The sequence below is a fragment of the Sorex fumeus genome, unplaced genomic scaffold (assembly GCF_029834395.1).
Source record: "Sorex fumeus unplaced genomic scaffold, SorFum_2.1 ptg000048l, whole genome shotgun sequence".
NCBI classification, from domain to species: domain Eukaryota; kingdom Metazoa; phylum Chordata; class Mammalia; order Eulipotyphla; family Soricidae; genus Sorex; species Sorex fumeus.
Window position 1 is genome coordinate 7,937,955 of NW_026606105.1, and position 20,308 is coordinate 7,958,262.

General features: G+C 55.8%; 1 protein-coding gene across 4 annotated transcripts in view; it reads left to right on the forward strand.

Moving 5' to 3' along the window:
- The window catches only part of HIPK2 (homeodomain interacting protein kinase 2), a 148,292-nt gene that overhangs the window by 106,530 nt on the left and 21,454 nt on the right, over window positions 1-20,308 (forward strand). Inside the window, exons 5-10 of one of the 4 annotated variants that reach the window (XM_056124048.1) lie at window positions 440-526; window positions 2,021-2,205; window positions 5,084-5,246; window positions 8,717-8,924; window positions 9,872-9,993; window positions 19,897-20,039. In XM_056124048.1, the coding sequence (XP_055980023.1) occupies window positions 440-526; window positions 2,021-2,205; window positions 5,084-5,246; window positions 8,717-8,924; window positions 9,872-9,993; window positions 19,897-20,039 (908 nt within the window). The remainder of the gene's footprint in view (window positions 1-439; window positions 527-2,020; window positions 2,206-5,083; window positions 5,247-8,716; window positions 8,925-9,871; window positions 9,994-19,896; window positions 20,040-20,308) is intronic. The other 3 variants (XM_056124049.1, XM_056124050.1, XM_056124051.1) reach the window with 3 other exon arrangements.

Consider the following 20,308-nt stretch of genomic DNA (forward strand, 5'->3'; position numbering starts at 1 on the left):
CCCGGGTCAGCCGCATGCAAGGCAAATGCCCCACCTGCTGTGCTATCGCTCCAGCCCCCATAAAACAATTGTTTCAGACCCTCACCCCCCGCCTAGGGGATATGACTCCCCCAGCGTGGAGCATGAAGTATGTGCCACCTGCAGGGCATTGAGGTTTTCCTGAAGGACATCCCAGAGCTCATCGTCCCCAACAGGGCAGGGGGAGGACAGATGGCCAGTAGTGTCCATCCCTGAGACTCCCCCCCAGAACTGAGTCTGCCAAGGGCTCAGGGTTGGGGGCTGGGAAGGGGCCTTGGTGACGGGAGTGGGCGGGACCTGGGAACATTGATGCCTATAACCGGAAGTAGAGTTCGTGAGAAGCAGCAGCAGCTGGAGGGTCAGACCCCCCAGGACCCCACAGTGGTCCTCACACCCCCGCTCCTTGTCCTCCTTCTGCCAGACCCCGGATGACCATGAGGCCGAGACGGGGATCAAGTCGAAAGAGGCACGGAAGTACATCTTCAACTGTTTGGACGACATGGCCCAGGTAAGCTGTGCGGTCGGAGTCCCCAGCCAGCCCTGTAAGCCCAACCCAGAGCATTTTCGCAGGAGCAGCCCCAGCCACATCTCTGGGGTCCTGGCTCGTACTTCAGCCTTCAGCTTCATCCAGCCAGCCCCAGCTCGGGGGTACCCGTCTGCCAAAAGGGGCCCATCCCGCTCCCCGGGGTTTTCCAGAAAACAGTGAATTAAGACATTTAGGTTCGGGCCTGGAGCAATAGCACAGTGGGTAGGGCGTTTGCCTTGCTCGCGACCAACCGGGGTTCGATTCCCAGCATCCCATACGGTCCCCTGAGCACTGCCAGGAGTCATTCCTGACTGCATGAACCAGGAGTAACCCCTATGCATTGTTGGTGTGACCGAAAAAAAAGACATTTGTGTTCACCGTCCACCACTGAGTGAGCCTGTGTCCTCGGCCGCTGTGCCGAGTGCTGAGAACTGGGGGTGTGGAAACAACCATCTGTTTTCACCAAACCCCAGTGCCGAAACCAAGGCCCCAGTGTCCCCACAGCCTCCATCCATGGCCTTCAGGCCTTGTCCCCTCTTGTCTTGGTAGCTGGCCCTCTCGTCCTTCTCATCTGAAGACACCACTTGGTATTTTGGGTTCTGTGCTATTGCAACATGATTTAGCCTCATCACGCCTGCCAAGGCCCCGTTTCCAAACAAGCTCCCTTTTGGACGGGTCCCGGGAGGGCCAGATAGCCATCCCATTGCATGCCAATCTCTCAACTCCCTGGAGGCAACCGTGGGCTTTGACCTCTGTGCCCAGAGAAAATTCTGGACCGCCAACTGTTTTCACAGTGAAAGGTGCAAAGTGAGGTTTTCGTGAAAGCCACGAGAAATCCAACTCGAGAGTAGTACACTACTTAAGGGTCCTTCGTGGCCCATTGCTGAGCATAACCCAAAATAATTGTTCTGTGTAAAAGTTTACCTGTCAGTTGATGAGAAGCTTCTCTGCAGAGAGCTGAAACCACTCTCCAAAGCACGTCTTGGGAGAGACACAAGTCACTCCACAGCAAACCTTTTCAAAGCTTTTCTTGCGGCTGTGTCCAGTGACCCGTGTCCCTTGGCCAGGGCTGGTTCCCGAGAGCACGGAGGCTGAGATGACCCGACCCTCCGGTGGGCAGTTTCTCCTGCTCGGCTGTGGGCCTCTGAGATTGTGGCCGGGCGTACAAGCCACGGGACTCCCCCACGATGCGCCATTCAGAGGCACGAGTTCTTTCTCGCTGTCGGACGCTTGGATGTCTGCATCCCGCCTGCGTCCTCTGCCATGACCAGTGACGGGGTCCATTTCAGCTCGGTGATGGCCAGCAGCGGTCCCCACTCCCAGCCTCTCCGTGGGTGGCACGCAGCCGTGCCTCTGACAGGGCGACCACAGGCCCGCGGGACCAGGGAGTGGGGGAGAGCTTCGGATGGGGACGGACGAGCAGGGGCGGGAAAGCGCCGTGGGTGGGGTGGTCGGTCACCTGGTGCCCTCCCCCAGGTGAACATGACCACGGACCTGGAGGGCAGCGACATGCTGGTGGAGAAGGCCGACCGGAGAGAGTTCATTGACCTGCTCAAGAAGATGCTCACCATCGACGCCGACAAGCGGGTCACGCCCATCGAGACCCTCAACCACCCCTTCGTCACCATGACCCACCTGCTGGACTTCCCGCACAGCACCCAGTAGGTGGCCTGCTCACAGCCTTGCCCCACACTCTAGCCAGGGCTGCGCCCCGCCATTAGGGATGGGGATGGCTGCAAACTCGGTGGCCTTCCTGTCACTTCCCTGGCCATGTAGTCATGGCCCTGGCCACCAGCTCCAGCCCAGGTGTAGAGATGCAGGCAAAGGGGTCAGACCAAGAGTACAGCAGGTTGGGTACCGGCCTTGCATGCGGCCAACCCAGGTTTGATCCCCGACACCCACTCTCATCCCCCAAGCCCCTCCAGGAGTGATGTTGGAGCACAGAACCAGGAGTAAGCCCTGAGCACCACCAAGTGTGCCCCTCCCACACACACACACACACACCCCGTCCCCCAAGCAAAACCTAAAGAGACAAGAGCAAAACTACATCCCAGTCAACACAGTTTATCATATAGGGGGCCTGAGCCACAGTTTACTTTGCAGCAAAAAAGAGGGCCTGAGAGACAGAGTGATAGTACAAGGGGGAGGGCACTTGCCTTGCCTACGGCTAACCCGGTTTCAACCTTCAGCATCCCGTATGGTCCCCTGAACCCACCAGGAGTGATCCCTGAGCACAGAGCCAGAGTCAGCCCTGAACACCGCTGGGTGTGACAAAAAAAAAAATTATTCATTTATTTTTAAAGGAGGGCCTGGCTGGACCCCATGGGGTCGTGGGTGAATGAGGACGGGGGAAAGGAAGGGGATGCTTAGAACAGCAGTGTCCATGGAGCGTAGATGCTTCCAGGGCCAACGGTCACTCGGGAGCCGGCGGCAGTTTAGAATCTGGCTTCATGCCTTCATTCACTGTTTCAGCCTGCTCTGAGCCTGTGGTGCTAGGAGTCGGGGGTGTGTTGAGAGGGCCTGAAAAGAGGCCGGGGAGAGAGATTTGCCACAGTCCTGGGGTCCCTGGCTGGCCGAGGGTAAGGCTGGGCAGGGCACGGCGGCCAGAGAGCGAGCATTGCTCCCGGCCTGGTGCTCCCTCCCTCTCTGCTCGCTTCCTTCTCGGTCGGTGCCTGTCAGGTCCCCCTGCCAGGTGAGTCTTTCGTCTGGACCCCATCGGCCCCAGCCCCGGCTGACACTCTCTGACGGGGAGTTGCCATTGCAGGTGACCTGCCCGGCGGGGGTGCTCTGGCCTCGGTGTTCCCATGGGAGTGTTCGGAGCTGGGGGGCTTATTGTCTCTCAACACCCGTTAGCCATCAGCGCATGGCAGTCCCAGCCTGAAATGCCAGGCCTCGGCGTCCCGAGGGTCCGTGGAAGAGAGCCTCGTGCCCTCTGGGGACAATCATGGGGACCACGAGCTGCCCAGAGACATAGACGAACTCGGGGCTGGGCATCCCCAAGGCCCGCCCAAGCCCCATGGGGCTGCCAGTTAGTGGGTGGAAGAGACCTCCCCGGGTCTCCAGCCCAGGGCTCCAGGGCATGGGTACCTCCCCCACGTGGGCAGAGTGACCCTCACAGAAAAGCCCCTCCTGAAACTCAGCCCCTGCATGTCACCGAGTTCAGAGGCTCTGCAAACACCACTGGTCCTTCAAACATATTCCAGAGGAGCAAACGAATTCTTGCTCCTTCCTTCTCAGAGGAGAGGGAGCGAGAACTTGGGGGCGGCATGCGCAGGGGCCTGTGACCCCGAGATATGGCAGCCCCATCCCAGTGACCCATTCTCAGCTGCTGGCCACCCCCAGAGACCCCGGATCCTTCCTCTCCAGGAACCCTGGGCTCACTGTAGGGGACCCTGGCGGGTTGTGTTAAGATTCCCCGGGCAGGCCCGGCTGGCTTGGAAGGACTTTTAGGGGAAGGGTATTCAGGGGAGCCCACGGCTCACCTCCGGGGTCTAGAAATAACCCAGGCTGACATCGGTGTCATTGCGCAGAGCTGTGACTTCCAGTCCGCTTGTTTCCGCGGGAAGCGCTTTCCTATCATTGTTGGGTTTCAAGGTGTGTCCGTGATTTTTGGAGCTAGAGCTGACTCAGGGACACCATCTCAGGCCTCGCCCAGTACTCGTCCCCCCACACCCGCCCACCCCTGCATGCCCCGCCCAACCCCGCCACCCGCAGGACTCCCTACCCCTGCCTCACCTCTGATCCCCTCCCTTGTTTCGCTTTGCTCGTGTCTGTGCCCTGGCTCTGTTCCTGCCGCACCGTGAGTGAGATCAGCTGGTATTAAAACGCACGTTGTTGTGGAATGTCCACGTATGTGGGGTTTTTCACTCGTGTGGACATTATGCACCCTTGAGGGGAGCCCGTGAGCAACAAGGTACTGTGCGTGAAAAGACTCCGGTGGGTTTTCAAGAAAGAGCTTCGAAGGCTGAGACCACTGGGCCGCCCAGCCTTCGATCCTGGAGCCAGCCACACCTTGGAATGACCTTTGGAATGAGTGTTGTGTCTTGACTGATGGACGCCAGGGAGGGAGAAGCACAGGGCCTGTGTGAGAATGAGAAAAGTAAGGGACTGGAGGGATAAAACTCGCCTGACTCCGGTTCAGTCCCCAGCACCCTGTATGATCCCCTCTCTCCCTACCCCACCCACCAGGAGTGAGCCCTGAGTACAGCCAGGAGAGGCCCAGAAACAAAAAAAGAACCAGAAAAGTAAAAGGGAAGTGAAAGGAAGTCAAAGAGGATTCCCCAGGATGGGCCCTTGACCTTGGCCAATGACCTGCCGGCTCTCTCCTCCTAAACCAGGGACAAGTGAGGGCTGGCTACTAGTACGGCCAGCCAATTCTAAGCTCCCATGGAACCTTCTGTCCTGACACTAGCTGCTATTCCCTCAGTTGCCCCCTAGATGGCACTGATGGTCTTTGGGAGGTGCCACGGTCCGCTATCTCTTGCCCTCACGCCTCTCTCCCTGTCTCTCTCTCTCTGCCCCTGCCTTTTACATGAACAGCGTCAAGTCCTGTTTCCAGAACATGGAGATATGCAAGCGTCGTGTCAACATGTATGACACCGTGAACCAGAGCAAAACCCCCTTCATCACGCACGTGGCCCCCAGCACGTCCACCAACCTCACCATGACGTTCAACAACCAGCTGAACACTGTCCACAACCAGGTGGGTGGGCCACGGGGAGGAGGGCAGCATTGGGGCCCCCTCCCCCCCCAGCCGCAGGAAATGGTCCATTTCCCATAAGACCCGGTTGGGAACCAAGACCAGACCATGAACAAGCAGCCCTCAGCTGTCACGTGTCACATAGTGCTTCCAAGGCACGGAGCATCTTGGCCTCAGAAGGTGCTAGAAACAACTTGCTCGGAAGTTGCTCTTAGCTGGGGTGGGGGGGGGCTCTTAATTGCTTTCCTCTGCCCTGCTCTGTGTGTGTGTGTGTATGTGTGTGTGTGTGTGTGTGTGTGTGTGTGTGTGTGTGTGTGAGGCTGGAGGACCCCTGCCTTAGACTGCCCAGTCGGGAACCGCAGAACTGGACAAGATGTAGCAGCGCGCCCCCCTCCCCCACCCCGTCCCCACACCTCCCGTCCTTTATCCAAGTCGCTTCACCAGCCTGTCACCAGAGTGTCAGCAGCTGTGACTGAAAAAAGACCGTGAAACAGGTTTTCTCTCCACACTTTTCCACCCTCCTCTGTCATAAATGAGTTGTGGACTCCACCTCCCGGCGGGGTGCCTGCCTGCAGGTGCCAGCCAAGAAGTGTCCACCAAGCGAGCGAGGTGATGAGCCCCAAGAGCCACCCTGCTCCCTCCTGCTGCCTCCTAGTTCACCAGGCCCCTCAGAAATAAGTCCTGGAGGGGCTGGAGCCATAGCACAGTGGGTAGGGCGTTTGCCTTGCATGCGGCCAACCTGGGTTCGATTCCCAGCAACCCATAGGGTCCCCTGATCACCACCAGGAGTTATTCCTGAGTGCAAAGCCAGGAGTAACCCCTGTGCATCGCCGGGTGTCACCAAAAAAAAAAAAAATAGTATGAGCCCTGGATTGTTGCGACCCTCATATCTGTCTGCAGTGACTCCAGTGCACCTGAGCGTGTATTGGAAACAACGTCCATTGCGGAGTATCTAGATTCTAATCATCCACATAAATCCTATTCCTCTTTTTTCTTTAAATTTTTTTTGGCAGGCCCCTGCAGGCCCCCCACCCCCCAAAGCCACTGCTTTTCATCCAAGCCACGGCGTTTTCCTAGCCCATTCTGCGGGACAGTCACCTTCCCAGGTTCAATTCTGGGATCTGCTGCCCCCTGCAGGCTGCTGCTGTTCTCACAGCTCCCAAATGGGGGACACCCGGAAACTGACTGCCCACTCCTAGCGCCCAGCCCAGTCCAACCACTGCAGGCCAAACAGTGGGAGCTCCTGGACAAAAAATCCCCATGGCGGGCTGGGGTGGCGCTCAGCTGCAAAGCACATGCTTGGTATACATGAGACCTGGGTCTGATCCCTGGAACCACAAAAAAAAAAAAAAAAACCCAGGAGGGGCAAAGAAGTACAGACAGGGTTTAGACACTTACCTGGGAAATGACCAATCCCGGCCTAATCCCCGGCACCACATGTGGTCCCCTGAGCCCACCAGGAGTAAGCCCTGAGCACTGCTGGGTGTGCCCCTGCCCTCCACCAAAACAAACAAAAAAACTCCACAGTTTCTTCCTTCACACCTTCTGGGGCACATTTGTCTTTCCCGTCGGGCCTCATGAGACCCCTGGTCTGAACTCCCTGCCACCTGCCCGTCCCCTGCTGTCTCCCTGCCCTGACCCACTTCAGATGCAGCAAACCTCTGAGAGGGGACACCGTAGTCACCTGAGCACAAACCGTGCCCTCTGGGGTCCTGGGGTTCCTGACCATACGAGGGGCACCCCTCCATCTGACCCCCAATGGGACACCAGTACTAAAGAGACTAGAAAATTCAGGAACCTCCCAGAGACACTCGCCAGGGCAGGAGATGCCCACACCGGGGCCCCCCATGACCAGGACACACAGGGGCAGGAAAGGCCATAACATAATATTCTGTCCTACAGTGTGTGGCCCCGTGACATCTGAGCAGGGGGCCAGGAACAGCTGCTCCGTGCTGTGGCCTGGATCCCGGCAGACCCTTCCCATGTGTAGATTTGAGAGAGATTACGGGGGATAGACCTCTTCCGTCTCTGACTGTGTTGTTAAATGACAATGTCACCTGGGGCTGGAGTCATAGCACAGCAAGGAGGGCACTTGCCAACCCAGGTTCGGTCCCCCACCCCCATACAGTTCCCTCGAGCCCCGCCAGGAGTGACCCCTGAGCTCAGAGCCAGAAGTGAGTAAGCACCACTGGGTGTGACCCAAAAAAAATCAGAATAATAATTGGAATGTCAAGGCAGCCAACATTTGCTGGGGCCCCGCTTCTTGTGAGCCGGGCCTGCCCTTTGCTCCTTGCTGTCATCACCTGCTGCTCCCTCTTAGAGGAGCACCTGGAGACGTAGAGGGAGGCTCCGTTCTTAGTTCCCCAGGGGTGCCCTGGGCTTTGACCGCAGCTGCCTGCACCTTGAGCACCCCCAAAACACATTCCAAAGAACACCCAGGGCCTCAGAAGGGGCGTCATCCAAATCACCTGGTCGTCCCTTCCCCACCCCCCACCCCCACCTCTGCTCTGCACGTCCTGGGCGTGGTTGCCAGCTTCGGTACCTGGGAGCCATGAGCATCCACGGGGCCAGCTGGAGGCAAACAGGATGTGGACGGTTGCTGTCGTGCATGGGGTTCCTGTCCTGCACACCTGCCCCCAGCAAGGCCCCTTTCCCCATGCGCCTGACGCTTCCAGAAGCTCGCCTCCTCTACTCCCTGCGACTCTGAGGGTTTGCCTTGGTAGCAGCCCCGCAGAGCCAAGAGAACCTGGAAATCACTCAAACACACACACACACACACACACACACACACACACACACACACACCTACACACACAGTCCCACAGAGCCAAGAGAACCTGGAAATCACACACACACACCACCACCTCTGTCCTGCTGGACTCATGGGTGGACAAGTCCAGGAAGAGATTCTGCAGGCTCAGAATCATGCCAGACCGCGGATCGCTGCTCTGGCCCCAGATGCCCAGAGCGGAGGGCAGACCATCACAGAGAGACCCCGTGGTCTGACACGGGGCGGGAAGGGGCTCAGTTCACCCCCCACAGCATGCCTCTGCTCACAGCTGGTCTTCCAGGCGGCCGTAAGGGCTGTGTCGGTGTTAGCAGGGAGCTGTGTGTCCAGGTGGGCGGCAGGACCCATGTGCATCAGGATGGGAGGCTGGGCCCACCCGTGCATCCGGACGGGAGGCAGGGCCCACCGTGCATCCAGGTGTGAGGCCGGTGCCCACTTCCGCCTGGTCTCTGACCCCACCCCGGCCCCGGGTGCAAGCCTCGAGTGTCCACTCTCCGAGACCGCCCTCCCCGCCGCATCCGTCCGCTGCGCTCCCCGTGCTTTGTCTGCTGGTTCTTGTTTGCGTCCATCACTCCGATCTCGGTCGGGCCTGTCCCCCGCCCGCCCCCTCCTGCTCCACCCCTCCGCCCCCCTCCCTCATTTTTTATGTTTGTTTATTTCTGTTCAATCCCCGTCATTCCTTCAGGCTCCCACCTCCACCAGTGCCACTATTTCCTTAGCCAACCCCGAAGTCTCCATACTAAACTACCACTCTGCACTCTGCCAGCCCTCCGCGGCGTCCATGGCCGCGGTCGCCCAGCGGAGCATGCCCCTGCAGACGGGGACCGCCCAGATCTGCGCCCGGCCCGACCCCTTCCAGCAAGCCCTCATCGTGTGTCCACCCGGCTTCCAAGGTAAGGACACGCCCCGGGGCGGGGTCCGCCCTAGCCCCGCCCACCGGGGTGCCCCGCCCACCCGGCACCCCTTCCTCCTGGCCTCCCCCAAGGGCAAGGCTGATGCTGAACTCGGGTGCCCGAGCCGGGTGTGTCCGGTTGGCAATGCTTGCCCCGGAGTTTCACAGGCGGGAAGGGGGTCGGGGCTGGGCAGTCGAAATCCGGCACCCCCCCCAACCCCACTGCCTCCTCACCCCTATCCACCACTCGACAGTGCACCCCCATGAACTTAGACTCCCGGGGGCTGCAGGGTGCTCACCTTGTACACAGCTGACCCAGGTTTCCAATCCATCCCAAGCACCCCGTAGGGCCCCCTAAGCCCCCCTGCCAGGGCTGATCACTGAGTGCAGAGCCAAGAGTAAGCCTTTGCAGGTATGGCCCAAGCCCCCTCAATGGAAAAAAAAAAAAAACACTAGAATCCCAATTTAGGTGGCAAGCCCAGGAATTGTCTTTGCCTGTCCAGGGCGTCCACACGCTCATGTGTCCTGTCTCAGCAGCTGTCGCAGACCCACCTGCTGTGGTTTTGTGGTGGCTCTTCCTGTGGATCAGGCCACGTGTCCTCTTGTGTCCAGTGGCTCCATTTCGGTTTCATAGCTCCTTGTGTGTGTGTGTGGGGGGGGGGGGGAGGGGGGTAAAGGGGCAGTCATGCTAACCCTTGTTGCTCCGGGGACCGTGTGTGGTGCTGGGGTTGACCCTGGGCAGACCCACGCTCCTGGCTCCCTGGCCTCCTAACTGCTCCCAAGTCATCGGAAACGCCACCATTTGACTTCCCGGAGGGGCCTTTTGTTTGGATGGGATGCTACGTTTTCCCTGAGACCTCGGGAGTGAGCCCCGGGGGAGGGGTCCTGGTGGTGCCCAGCTGACTGGTGCCCATCACTGTCCCTCCTCACCCGACCCCTCTCTTCCAGGGCTGCAGGCCTCGCCCTCCAAGCACGCCGGCTACTCGGTGCGGATGGAGAACACAGTCCCCATCGTCACCCAGGCCCCCGGAGCCCAGCCGCTGCAGATCCAGCCAGGCCTACTGGCCCAGGTAAAACCGCTCACGGTGGGGCTCAACAGGGGGGCTCTGTCCGCTGACTCCTGAGGTGACGATGCGTCCTTGGAGGAGGCCACTGACGGGTGGGTTCCCTTTGGCGCTGGAAGGGTCTGAGCTTACTATTATGGTTCTCCTCTCTTCCCAGGGCAGATCAACATGCTTGGGGGGGCAGAGGGGCGGCAGGGGAATGACACTTTGGTTTTTCATTTTTGGGTACACTCCCCACAGTTGACCATCCTGGTTCATGGCAGGGGCCTGTGTCTGCCTTGAGGCCCCTGAGGTGCCGGGGACCCCTAGGCCCACCCCAGCAGACAGAGCCCCAGAAACCCTGTGGTGTCGGGGATGCACCCAGGTCTGGTGCACGCACAGCAAGTACCTTAACCAGCCCTGCCTGTCTCCTGGGCCGAGACCTGGGTCTGGGCCCCAACTCTGCTAACTCGCGGCAGCCAATTAACATTTTTGTGCCTCAACTTTCTCTCTTGAAAAAATAGAGATGAGGGCTGGAGCGATAGTACAGTGGGGAAGGCATTTGCCTTGAGTGCAGCCGACCCGGGCTCAGGCCCTGGCATCCCATATGGTCCCCCAAGCACCACCAGGAGTGATTCCTGAGTGCAGAGCCAGGAGTAACCCCTGAGCATCCCCGGGTGTGACCCAAAAAGGAAAAAAAAAAAAAGAGAGAGAGATGATTTTCTGGAGGGCAGGAGTCTGTACCCAGCCACGGTGCTCAGGGCTTCCTCCTGGCTCTGGGCTCAAGGATCACTCCCGACTGGACTCGGGGGCCTGTATTTGCTGCTGGGGATAGAACCAGGGGTGGCTGCATGCACAAATGATGCTTTAACCCCTGTTTTGTCTCTCCAGCCCCCAGAAAAACACAGTGGGCTGTTCTGTGTGGTTTGAACCAAAGGACTATCTCCTCCTTGTCCTGTAGTTGGATGGACAGGCCTTCCCTGCCTTCCCAGTGCGCTGGGCTGGACGCTGGAGGGGACCATAGGGTTCCAGGCTCGCTAGCAGGCACAGGCCCTTTACAGCTGCCAATAGTCCCAACCCCACCTGCCCCGCCCCCGAACTGCAGGGGACAGCATCCTGATTTCTGTATAGATAATCAGACACCATTGCTGACTCGAAGTCACACGGCAATCAGGTGACGAAACCAGGACACAGGTCCCAAAGTCTCACACACACACATACACACACACACACATACACACACACACACACACACACACACACACACACACGCTCACTGCTTCCGTAGAGCCATTGCTTTTGTGGAGCTCAGACACAAATAAATGCCAGCATGGAGGCACCTTTGTTTTAACAACCAGGTTCCCCAAGGCCCTTTGCCTGGGTTTTGCTAAGTTGGAGTTTGTTTCCCTTTGAATGCCACCCAGTTGCGTCAGAATCATTGTTTTACTAAGCTCATAGTTTATCTCAACTATTATAAAGTTTATTAGTTCTGGCAGGGCAAGGCCCAGTTCTACATTATTCTGCAAATTTTCAGGGTGGGGGGGGGAGGTCCAGAGAGAACACAGGGGTTAAGACACTTGCCTTGCATGTGGCAGCCCCAGTTTAAGTCCCCAACATGATAGGGGGTCCCCAGACCAGTGCCAGGAGTGACCCCTGATCCCAGAGTGAGGAGTAACCCCCGAGTACCACCGGATGTGACCCAAAAGCCTGAACAACACCAAACAGGATCCCTAGTCTAGTCTGGTTCTTTTCATGTGGATTTTGGGGGAAGGACTTTTGTTCAATTTTTTTTTCAGGGGTGGTACTCATCCCTGCTGGGGGCCACAAGGACTATGTGTGGTGGAAGGGGGTGGGGGAGGGGCGGCTGGCCCTGCCAGGGTTTGTCCAGGCCTGGCGTGGTTCCAGTGCTTGAGCGTCTCACCGTCTCTGCCGTGTCAGTTAAAACATCTCTCTTACATCAGCGTTTAAGTTCCAAAACAAAAGCCAATTTGTCGTTATTGACTCCAATTGAATTTCTGTCTCCTTGAAGAACAATTGACATCTTGATCAGGTTAAGGCGCTCCACCCGGGAACATGCTAGAACTCTGAACAAGTTTTCTTCTTGTTGGACCAGAGAGATGGCTCGGGGTGGGACTGAAAACATGCCTCGCATGCAGAAGGCCTAGGTTCTGTCCCGGGCAGCTCATGGTCCCCTGACCATTGCCAGGCCTACCCCACCCCCACCCAGGACCAAGTCAGGGGTCGCCCCTAAGCATTACCGGAGGTGGCCCCCAAACCAATAAATAAAGCTACCATCCTCTCATTCCACTTCTTTTGTTGGGATAATTCCCAAATGCTTTTTGTTACTTCAGCTTTATTCTTTGCACTATGTTGGGGGGCTGGGGAGTCCCCTTTTGCAGTTGTTGGGGTTGTTCCCGGGGGCCCGGGGGAGTCTCTGTGACCAGGGGTTTGGTCTAGGTCTCCCACATGCAAAGCACATAAACCCCAGCTCCTTTGGGTTTCTCCCTCACCCCAAAATTGTTAACTTTTTCAACCAATTAATATTGAATTGCATGAAATATTCTTTCTACTTTTAAATACCTGTGGGGTTTTTTTTTTGGGGGGGGGTGAGACTTTAGTGGGTGGAGTTTGGGGCCACACCCAGCGATGCTCAAGGATCATTCCTGGTGGTGTTTAGGGGACCACATGGGTTGGCGGGAATCAAACCCAGGACAACCGCATGCAAGGCGAGCACCCTACCTTCTGGACTATCTCACCGGCCTGCTTTTTTAACTTTTAATCTAGTAATGTGGCATACAGCATGGCCAGATTCTTGTGAGTGAGATTAAAGTCTCCTTCTAGGGGCTGGAGCAATAGCACAGTGGGTAGGGTGTTTGCCTTGCACGTGACCAACCCGGGTTCGATTCCCAGCATCCCATATGAACCCCTGTGCATCACCAGGTGTGACCTAAGAAGCAAAATAAATAAATAATAAATCAAAATAAAGTCTGCTCTGGGGGCTGATTCTTTTAACTTTTTATTAGTGAATCACCGAGAGATACAGTTACAGACTTCCGTGCTTGTGTTTCAGTCATACTGTGCTCGAGTACCCATCCCTCCACCAGTGCCCATTCTTCACCATCAATGATCCCAGTATCCCTCCCACTCCCTCACCCCATCCCCCCACCCCACCCCACCTCTGTAGCAGGGCATTCCCTTTTGTTCTCTCTCTCAGGGGGGCTGGTTCTTAGCACAGTGAGTGAGTACCATGTCCTAGTATAACAAAGAGGACACTTGTCTTGCACGTGGCCAACCCGGGCTTGATCCCGGGCATGCCGTCTGGTCCCCGGAGCACTGTCAGGAGTGATTGCTGAGTGCAGAGCCAGGAGTAAGCCCTGAGCATCGCCAGGTGTGCCTTCCAACAACCAAAAACTTTTTAAAAACACAAAACTAAGAATAAGACCTCCTGTTTCTGAGATAATAAACTGTATTGGATTGTCTGGTTTACTACTGGATTGTTTATGAACACTGGAGTTAGTCTTGTATCTGCTCCTCCGTGACAAATGGCATGCAGCGGTTCTTAGAGATGAACCCCTTCCTGCTCTGGGACTCAGGGTCAACCGGGTCCCCTCACCTATGTCAGCGGTTACAGCTCTGTGTGTGTGTGTGTGTGTGTGTGTGTGTGTGTGTGTGTGTGTAAGTGTCTGTATGGGCCCTTCTTTGTGTTTGCACATGGAGCCCTAGTGAGCAGGAACCAGCTCCTGCAGACACCATCATCAGCGTCTCGGAGATGGACATTCCCGCGGGCTGAGAGAGGTGGCCGCCAGTGGGCTCGGTGCTCTAGGTTCCTTTCCCGTCTTTCGCCAGAGCGGGCAAGAGTTTCGCCTTTGGTTTCCTGGAGAGCGTCCCTGAGGGTGTGGTACCTCTCCAAGAAAACAACCCCCCCAAAATACAGGTACCGGCATTCAATCCCTGTGGTGTGCGAGTCGGGGAACGCCCAGACCCCTTGGAATACTGGGGGACACGGGCCATGTCATCTGAGATGAACACTAACGGAGCTCCCATGGCCATTAGGAGGGTCCCGGCTGGCCAGGGTTCCTGAGGAGCATGTGAAGCTTCTGGCCTGCCTGTGGTTCTGCAGCACTTCCTGTTAAGTGGCAGCTCTTCCCGGGGGCCCCCCTGCCTCTGCCCTCACCCCGTGGGCAGCTCCCACCCAGGCTCTCTCCCACCCTCTTCCCCTGGAGGCAGCCAGTGTTGACTCACAGGCTACGCACACAGCTGCAGAGTTGGCAGGAAACCCCCAGGTCCATCTCCATCCCCTCCACTTTTCCTGACGCTCCCTTCAAGGGACAGGAAGGAACTCGCTTCCCACCCCCTGGTGGCTGGGAGAAACAGCGACGTCATTGGAACTCCTGCCTCTGCCTCTCTCTCAGGCCATTTCTGGGGAGCGTCACGGAATCTCCAGACATGAGAGTGACCTCTAAGCTTGTCCGATGGTGGACAGGGTTCTGCCCGTTTATGTCTATTTGCATGTGTGTTGTGTGCGTGGAAGTGCATGCACATGTGTGTGTGTGCATGTGTGTGCATGTATATGCGTACTTGCATGAGTGATGCCTGGAACCCAGGCTCGGTGAGCCTGTGCTTTGCCTCTGAGCCTGGCCCAGCCTGGTCCTTCCTCTCAGAACCTTTTCATCTTCCCAAGGATTTGAACCGGGAAGGGCAACAAGGCGTCACTCGCCACCTTCCTCGTGCTGGATTGCTTCTCTCTGCCCTTTTCTTGCCCACCTTTGCCAGCCACATACATGCTCTCCCCGTTGAATTCTGCCCCTCCCTCTACCCTCCCTTCCTCCCTTCCTCCCTTCCTCCCTTTCTTCCTTCCTTGTTTGTATTTTTGGGTCATATCAGGGAACCCTATGGGGTGCTGGAGAGTAAGCCTGGGTAAGTTAGATGGCACCGCAATCTTTTTGTTTTCACTTGGGGGCCACACCCTGCAGTGCCCAGGGCTGACTCCTGGCTCTGCACTTCGTGGTCACTCCTGGCGGTGCTTGGGATGAGACGCCGGGGATAGAACCCGGGTCGGCCGTGTTGCAAGGCACATGGTCTGCCTGCTGTACTAGCGCTCCGACCCATAATCTTATTTCTAAGTCACACACTTCTAGTGGATGGTTCCAGTGCAGGTGTCTACTGACCTCTGCTGCCCCTGAGGGTGGAGATTTTGTTCTCATGTCCACTCTGTGCCCTGCTAGCACACACGTGCTCGGGCACGCACACTCCCTAGCTCATTTAGTCCTCCTCCCAGGATAGTTGTATTCTGCAATATTTATATTCAGCGTGCCCGAGACCCTCACTCTCAGCCGAGGCTCCTGATTTCCTTTCCTATGCAGCGTGCTTCTCTGGGGGTCAGTGGCTGTCTCCGTTTCCCCCTGGGTCCGTTTATGCTCTGTGAACACACACGGCTCCCAGGCCTTCGGGAGGTTGGTGCATCTCCGCTTATGGAGACGTCCTGTGCTTGTTCCCTTCTGCCTTTTGGGGGGTGGGGGGAACTCTCCTAGCCCACACGGTGGGTCTGAGCTGTTGTGCCTCTGTGCTTTTTGTGTTTTTAATCGGAATGACACTCAGCGGGGCCCGGGATGACCCACAGGTATGCCCCGCCTGGCAGCGTGGGCTTGATGCTGCGGTTCTTGGCACAATGTCTTGGGGATCCGATTCAGCACCTCACATATGCTAGGTATATACACTGCCACTCACACCATCTCCCCAGCCCCTTGAGGGGTCTCATCTGACACTGACCGGGACCCCTGACTTGCTTTCAAGTCAACCTGGACGGCTTGTGATTGTTGTTTTGTCGATGTTAATTTTCTTCTCTCTGTTGTCTCTGTCCCTTCTTTGTATTTTTTTTTTTTTTTGCATGTAGGGGGGTGCATATACACTGCTCTGTGCTCAGGGTACAGTACCAGGGATTGAACCCGGGCCTCCTGTGTGCAAAGCATCGCTCAGTTCTCTCAGATCTCTCTCTCTCTCTCTCTCTCTCTCTCTCTTTCTCTCTCTGGCTCTCGGAGTCTTAACCACTGCTTGGTGGTGCTTTGAATTGCTCTTGTGCTTTTTTTTGCATCTTTTCTCTCGTATTTCTGAGGTGTACATATCTGTATTTTTTTTTCTTTTTGGGTCACACCCAGCGATGTTCAGGGGTTCCTCCTGGCTCTGCACTCAGGAATTACCCCTGGCGGTGCTTGGGGGACCATATGGGATGCCGGGAATCGAACCCGGGTCGGCCGCATGCAAGGCAAACGCCCTAACCACTGTGCTATCGCTCCAGCCCCCATATCTGTATTTTAAAGGGGACCATGTTCTGTGAGATTCCCTTTTGTTTTAACCTTTTATGGAATTGCTCATTTGTCACAGTGATTCTCCTAAGAGGTTTTTATTCATGTAAATAAACTGCTTTACTTAAACATCATGCTTACAGAGTTGTTCAGAATACAGTTGTTATCGCTTTCAACATTCCAGCACCAGTCTCACCACCAGAGTGACCTTCCCTTCACCATTGTCCCCAGTGCCCCAGCCACACCCCCGCAAGCCGGCCCCCTTAGCTGGCACACAATGATTTGTTTTATAGTGTTTTTTAACAACTAAATGGTTCATGGAATTGTCAAACCTACTTTAGTGAAGGAAAATTTGTGAAGATTGTTATATCTCACCATGGGGTTGTTAAGTTTTTGTCTGAGGATTTACTAATCTGTGTGTTGCCGGTTGAGCTTTCTATATTATTGTTTTTTGTGTGTGTGTTGAGTCTAGTTGGCTTCTCTTATTCCCCATCTAATTTGGTGTGCTCCCTACCGGGATGTCAGTATTGTGGAAGTTGGTATGTGGTCACATGACCCAGAAGCTTCAGAATCTGTAGAGCTGGGCCCATGAGTGGACATGGCAGCTGTGCGAGGTGGGCGTGGCTTCTGGGGCTTCCAGAAGCATTGGTGGGGCGGGGTGGGGGGGGTGGGATTGGTGGAGGGAGGCTGCCTGCCCCCACTCTGAGAAGGCCCCAGAATTCCCAGCCTCAACCCTGGGGTACCTGGGATTTTCATAGTTTAGTGTCTGCAGAGATTCTTAGTGGAGTGGGGTGTGGTCAGCTGTCAGGGCTTCTGCCAACCGGGGACTCAGCCCAGCCCCCTCCCAAATGCGCCCCAGAGGTTCACCCATGAATTCCAGCTGCTCGACTTGCATCCCCTCGGATCGTGAGTCTGGAGAGCAGGGCTGGTGCCTGAGTCGCTGGTGGCAGCGGCCGACCATGGGGACTGGACTCTCTTGTTCTCCAAATAGACATTCCGACATTGACACCCACAAGAGTTCAGAATAGCTGTTTCACTCCATCTTTTGGAAATAACATGTAAACGTCTATTTTAGGGACATGGCGGGGGATGTCTTTAGCCCTAAAACGGTACCAAATTTGCTTTTTCAAGTGATGTTAGTCAAAATACATGCCTGTTGTAAGCTTTGAAATGATTTTCAAATCATATCTGTCGAAATGGTACTGTCAGTGAAATTGTTATTCATTTAATATCTGAACTTGTAACTAGATTTTGTTTGTTTTCTTTTTTGTTTGTTTGTTTGGGGGGGGGCATGCCAGGAGTAAGCCCTGATTGACTTACTGCTGGCTCTATGCACAGGTATCACTCCTGGCAGGCTTGGGGAACCATATGGGATGCTGGGATTCGAACCCTGGTCAGCCGTGTGCAAAGCAAGTGCCCTACCTGCTGTAGTATTGCGCCAGTCCCTTATTTGTTTTCTGGGCTACACCTGGCCGTGCCTAGATGCTAACTCTTTGCAGGGCTCAGGGGACCATATGCAGTGCTGGGGATCAAACCCAGGGTCAGCCACATGCCAACACCCTACAGCTGTGCTATCCCTCCAGCCCCCTGCAGCTGTTTTTAATCAAAAAAGAAAAATATTTTTTTGCATACTGTGTTTGAATTCAGTAACTCTGAAAGACAGTTACCTATAGTTAATAACTTTGGTGGAATTGCTTTCATTTTATCAATACGATATTAATCACTTTCTATATAATTCATGGTTCCTGATTTTTCTGTTTTCTATAAAAAGCAGAGCAATAAGCAGCAGGAATATTGAAAAAGCATAAGCAATCTCACTGAGGCCCGTATCATTACTTGGCAGGTGTTGGGGGGATGACATCCAGCAATGTTCAGGGGTTACTCCTGGCTCTGTACTCTGGAATTACCCCTGGCATTGCTCAGGGGACCCTATGGAATGCCAGGAATCTAACCCGGGCCAGCTGCATGCAAGGCAAGTGCCCCAACTGCTGTGCTATTATCATTTCTGTATACAAGCCACTTTGTATTAGTCCTTGACTCAGATCTGCATCCCATTCCCAGGGGTGCCGGGTTTTATGTATGGGCTTAAACTCACAATCTGTGGGGCAGCTGCACCATCGACATTACCTGAGATAATATGATCCTCCCCACGCCCCACCAAAGGAAGAGGAGTTGTAGCTAAAGTTGTACTAAAGCACAAGGATTGTGCCTTTCAAAGTGCAACCTTGGACAACTGTGTTCAGCCCGAATCATCTCATAACCACAGGCAAGAACACAGAGGGCACCAGGGGCTGGAGCCCTAGCACAGCAGGCAGGGCAGTTGCCTGGCACACGGCTGATCTGGGTTTCTGGGTTCAATCCCCGGCATCCCATATGGTCCCTCGAGCCCACCAGGAATGATTTCCAGAGTGCAGGGCCAGGAGTAACCCCTGAGCATCCCTGGGTATGACCCCAAAATAAACAAACAGAAAAACCCAGTCCCCAGCACCTAAAAGGGAAACATTTCCGTTTGCTCTGACTTGCTAGGGTAGTTCTTGGGGGCGGAGGGGAGACAGGGAGTGCTGCTTGAATACTCGCAAAGGGCCTGGGGCCACTCCCAGTAAAACTTGGGTGTCTGGACAGGCCTGAGTGTTCAATGCTCAGCCTGGTGATAAACTGCATAGGGGATGAGTGGGGGGTGCCGGGGTGGGACTAGGGGGCAGCTGCATGTTAGGCAGGTGCCTGACCCCTGTGCTCTCTCTCTGGCCCGTTGTTTAGAACACTTACAGTTTGTTCTATGTAAATTAATGACAGTAGTATTCCCTGACTGCAAAACAAACAATCTGCCGAATGAAACCAAGAAGGAGTACCCCACTTTTAAATAAAGGGGGGGCCCCTGCCGCAACTGAGGCTCCAGAGAGGTTGAAATCCCAAACACATAAATGCAAGCATGCACACATGCACGTGCACAGATATACACACACATGCACGCGCACACACATGCACACGCACACACTGTCTATACAAGGAAGAACCAAAAGGGGCCAGAGCAAAAGCACAGCCCATAGCGCATTTGCCTTGCATTCGGCCGATGCGGATTCAATCCCCGGCATCCCGTATGGTCTCCTGAGCACCGCCAGGAGTAATTCCTAAGCGCAGAGCCAGGAGTAACCCCTGAGCATTGCTGGGTGTGACCCAAAAAAGCAAAATAAATAAAAGTCTTTCTTTTAAGTCAGCATAAATCAGAAAACTCTACGTGCTTTGGAAGGGCTCGGTCTGTGATTTCTGAATTCTTTGCTTTTGCCTTTGAAAAGCCGCGATGCTTCTCGGTGAAGGCGAAAGTCCGTCAGTGTGACCCTTGTTTGCCCCAAGTTGCCGGGGCAGAACCTGAGCACCGGCTGGCAGCCCAGGCACCGTGAGACTCGGGCTGGGACTCTCAGTTCTAACTGCTGAGCCCAAAGGGATTGTCTGAAACAGAGGAGGCAGGGGAGAGACTGGATGGCCAGCAGCGGGCCCCTATAGGCTTGGTCCAGCCCACACACCTGGGGGACAGAACCAGTCTGGAAAGGCACTTTCAGAAGCTAAGAGGGTTCCTGCTTAGAGCAAGCCTCCGGGCTCCTTCCTGACACACCCTGTCTCCCGCCCGCAGCAGACCTGGCCGAGCGGCACCCAGCAGATCCTACTGCCCCCTGCGTGGCAACAGCTGACGGGCGTGGCCACCCACACGTCGGTGCAGCACGCCACCGTGATCCCCGAGACCATGGCTGGCACGCAGCAGTTGGCCGACTGGAGGTAAGCTGGCCGGGAGCCGAGCCGGGGATGTGGGTGCACGACTGGCGCTGCCCTGGGTGCCCTGGTTTGTGGGGAGCTCTTGCCAGTAGAGAGAATTCTCCGTGCCACAGAGCCCGGCCTGACGGGAGGCTTCAGGTGTGTGTGTGTGTGTGTGTGTGTGTGTGTGTGTGTGTTTGGGGGGGGTCAGGGCAGCCTCCACACCAAGCTCTTGCACTGAGTTGTCACCACACCCTCATCCCAAGATGTCATTTAGGGAGAAATGGAAATGG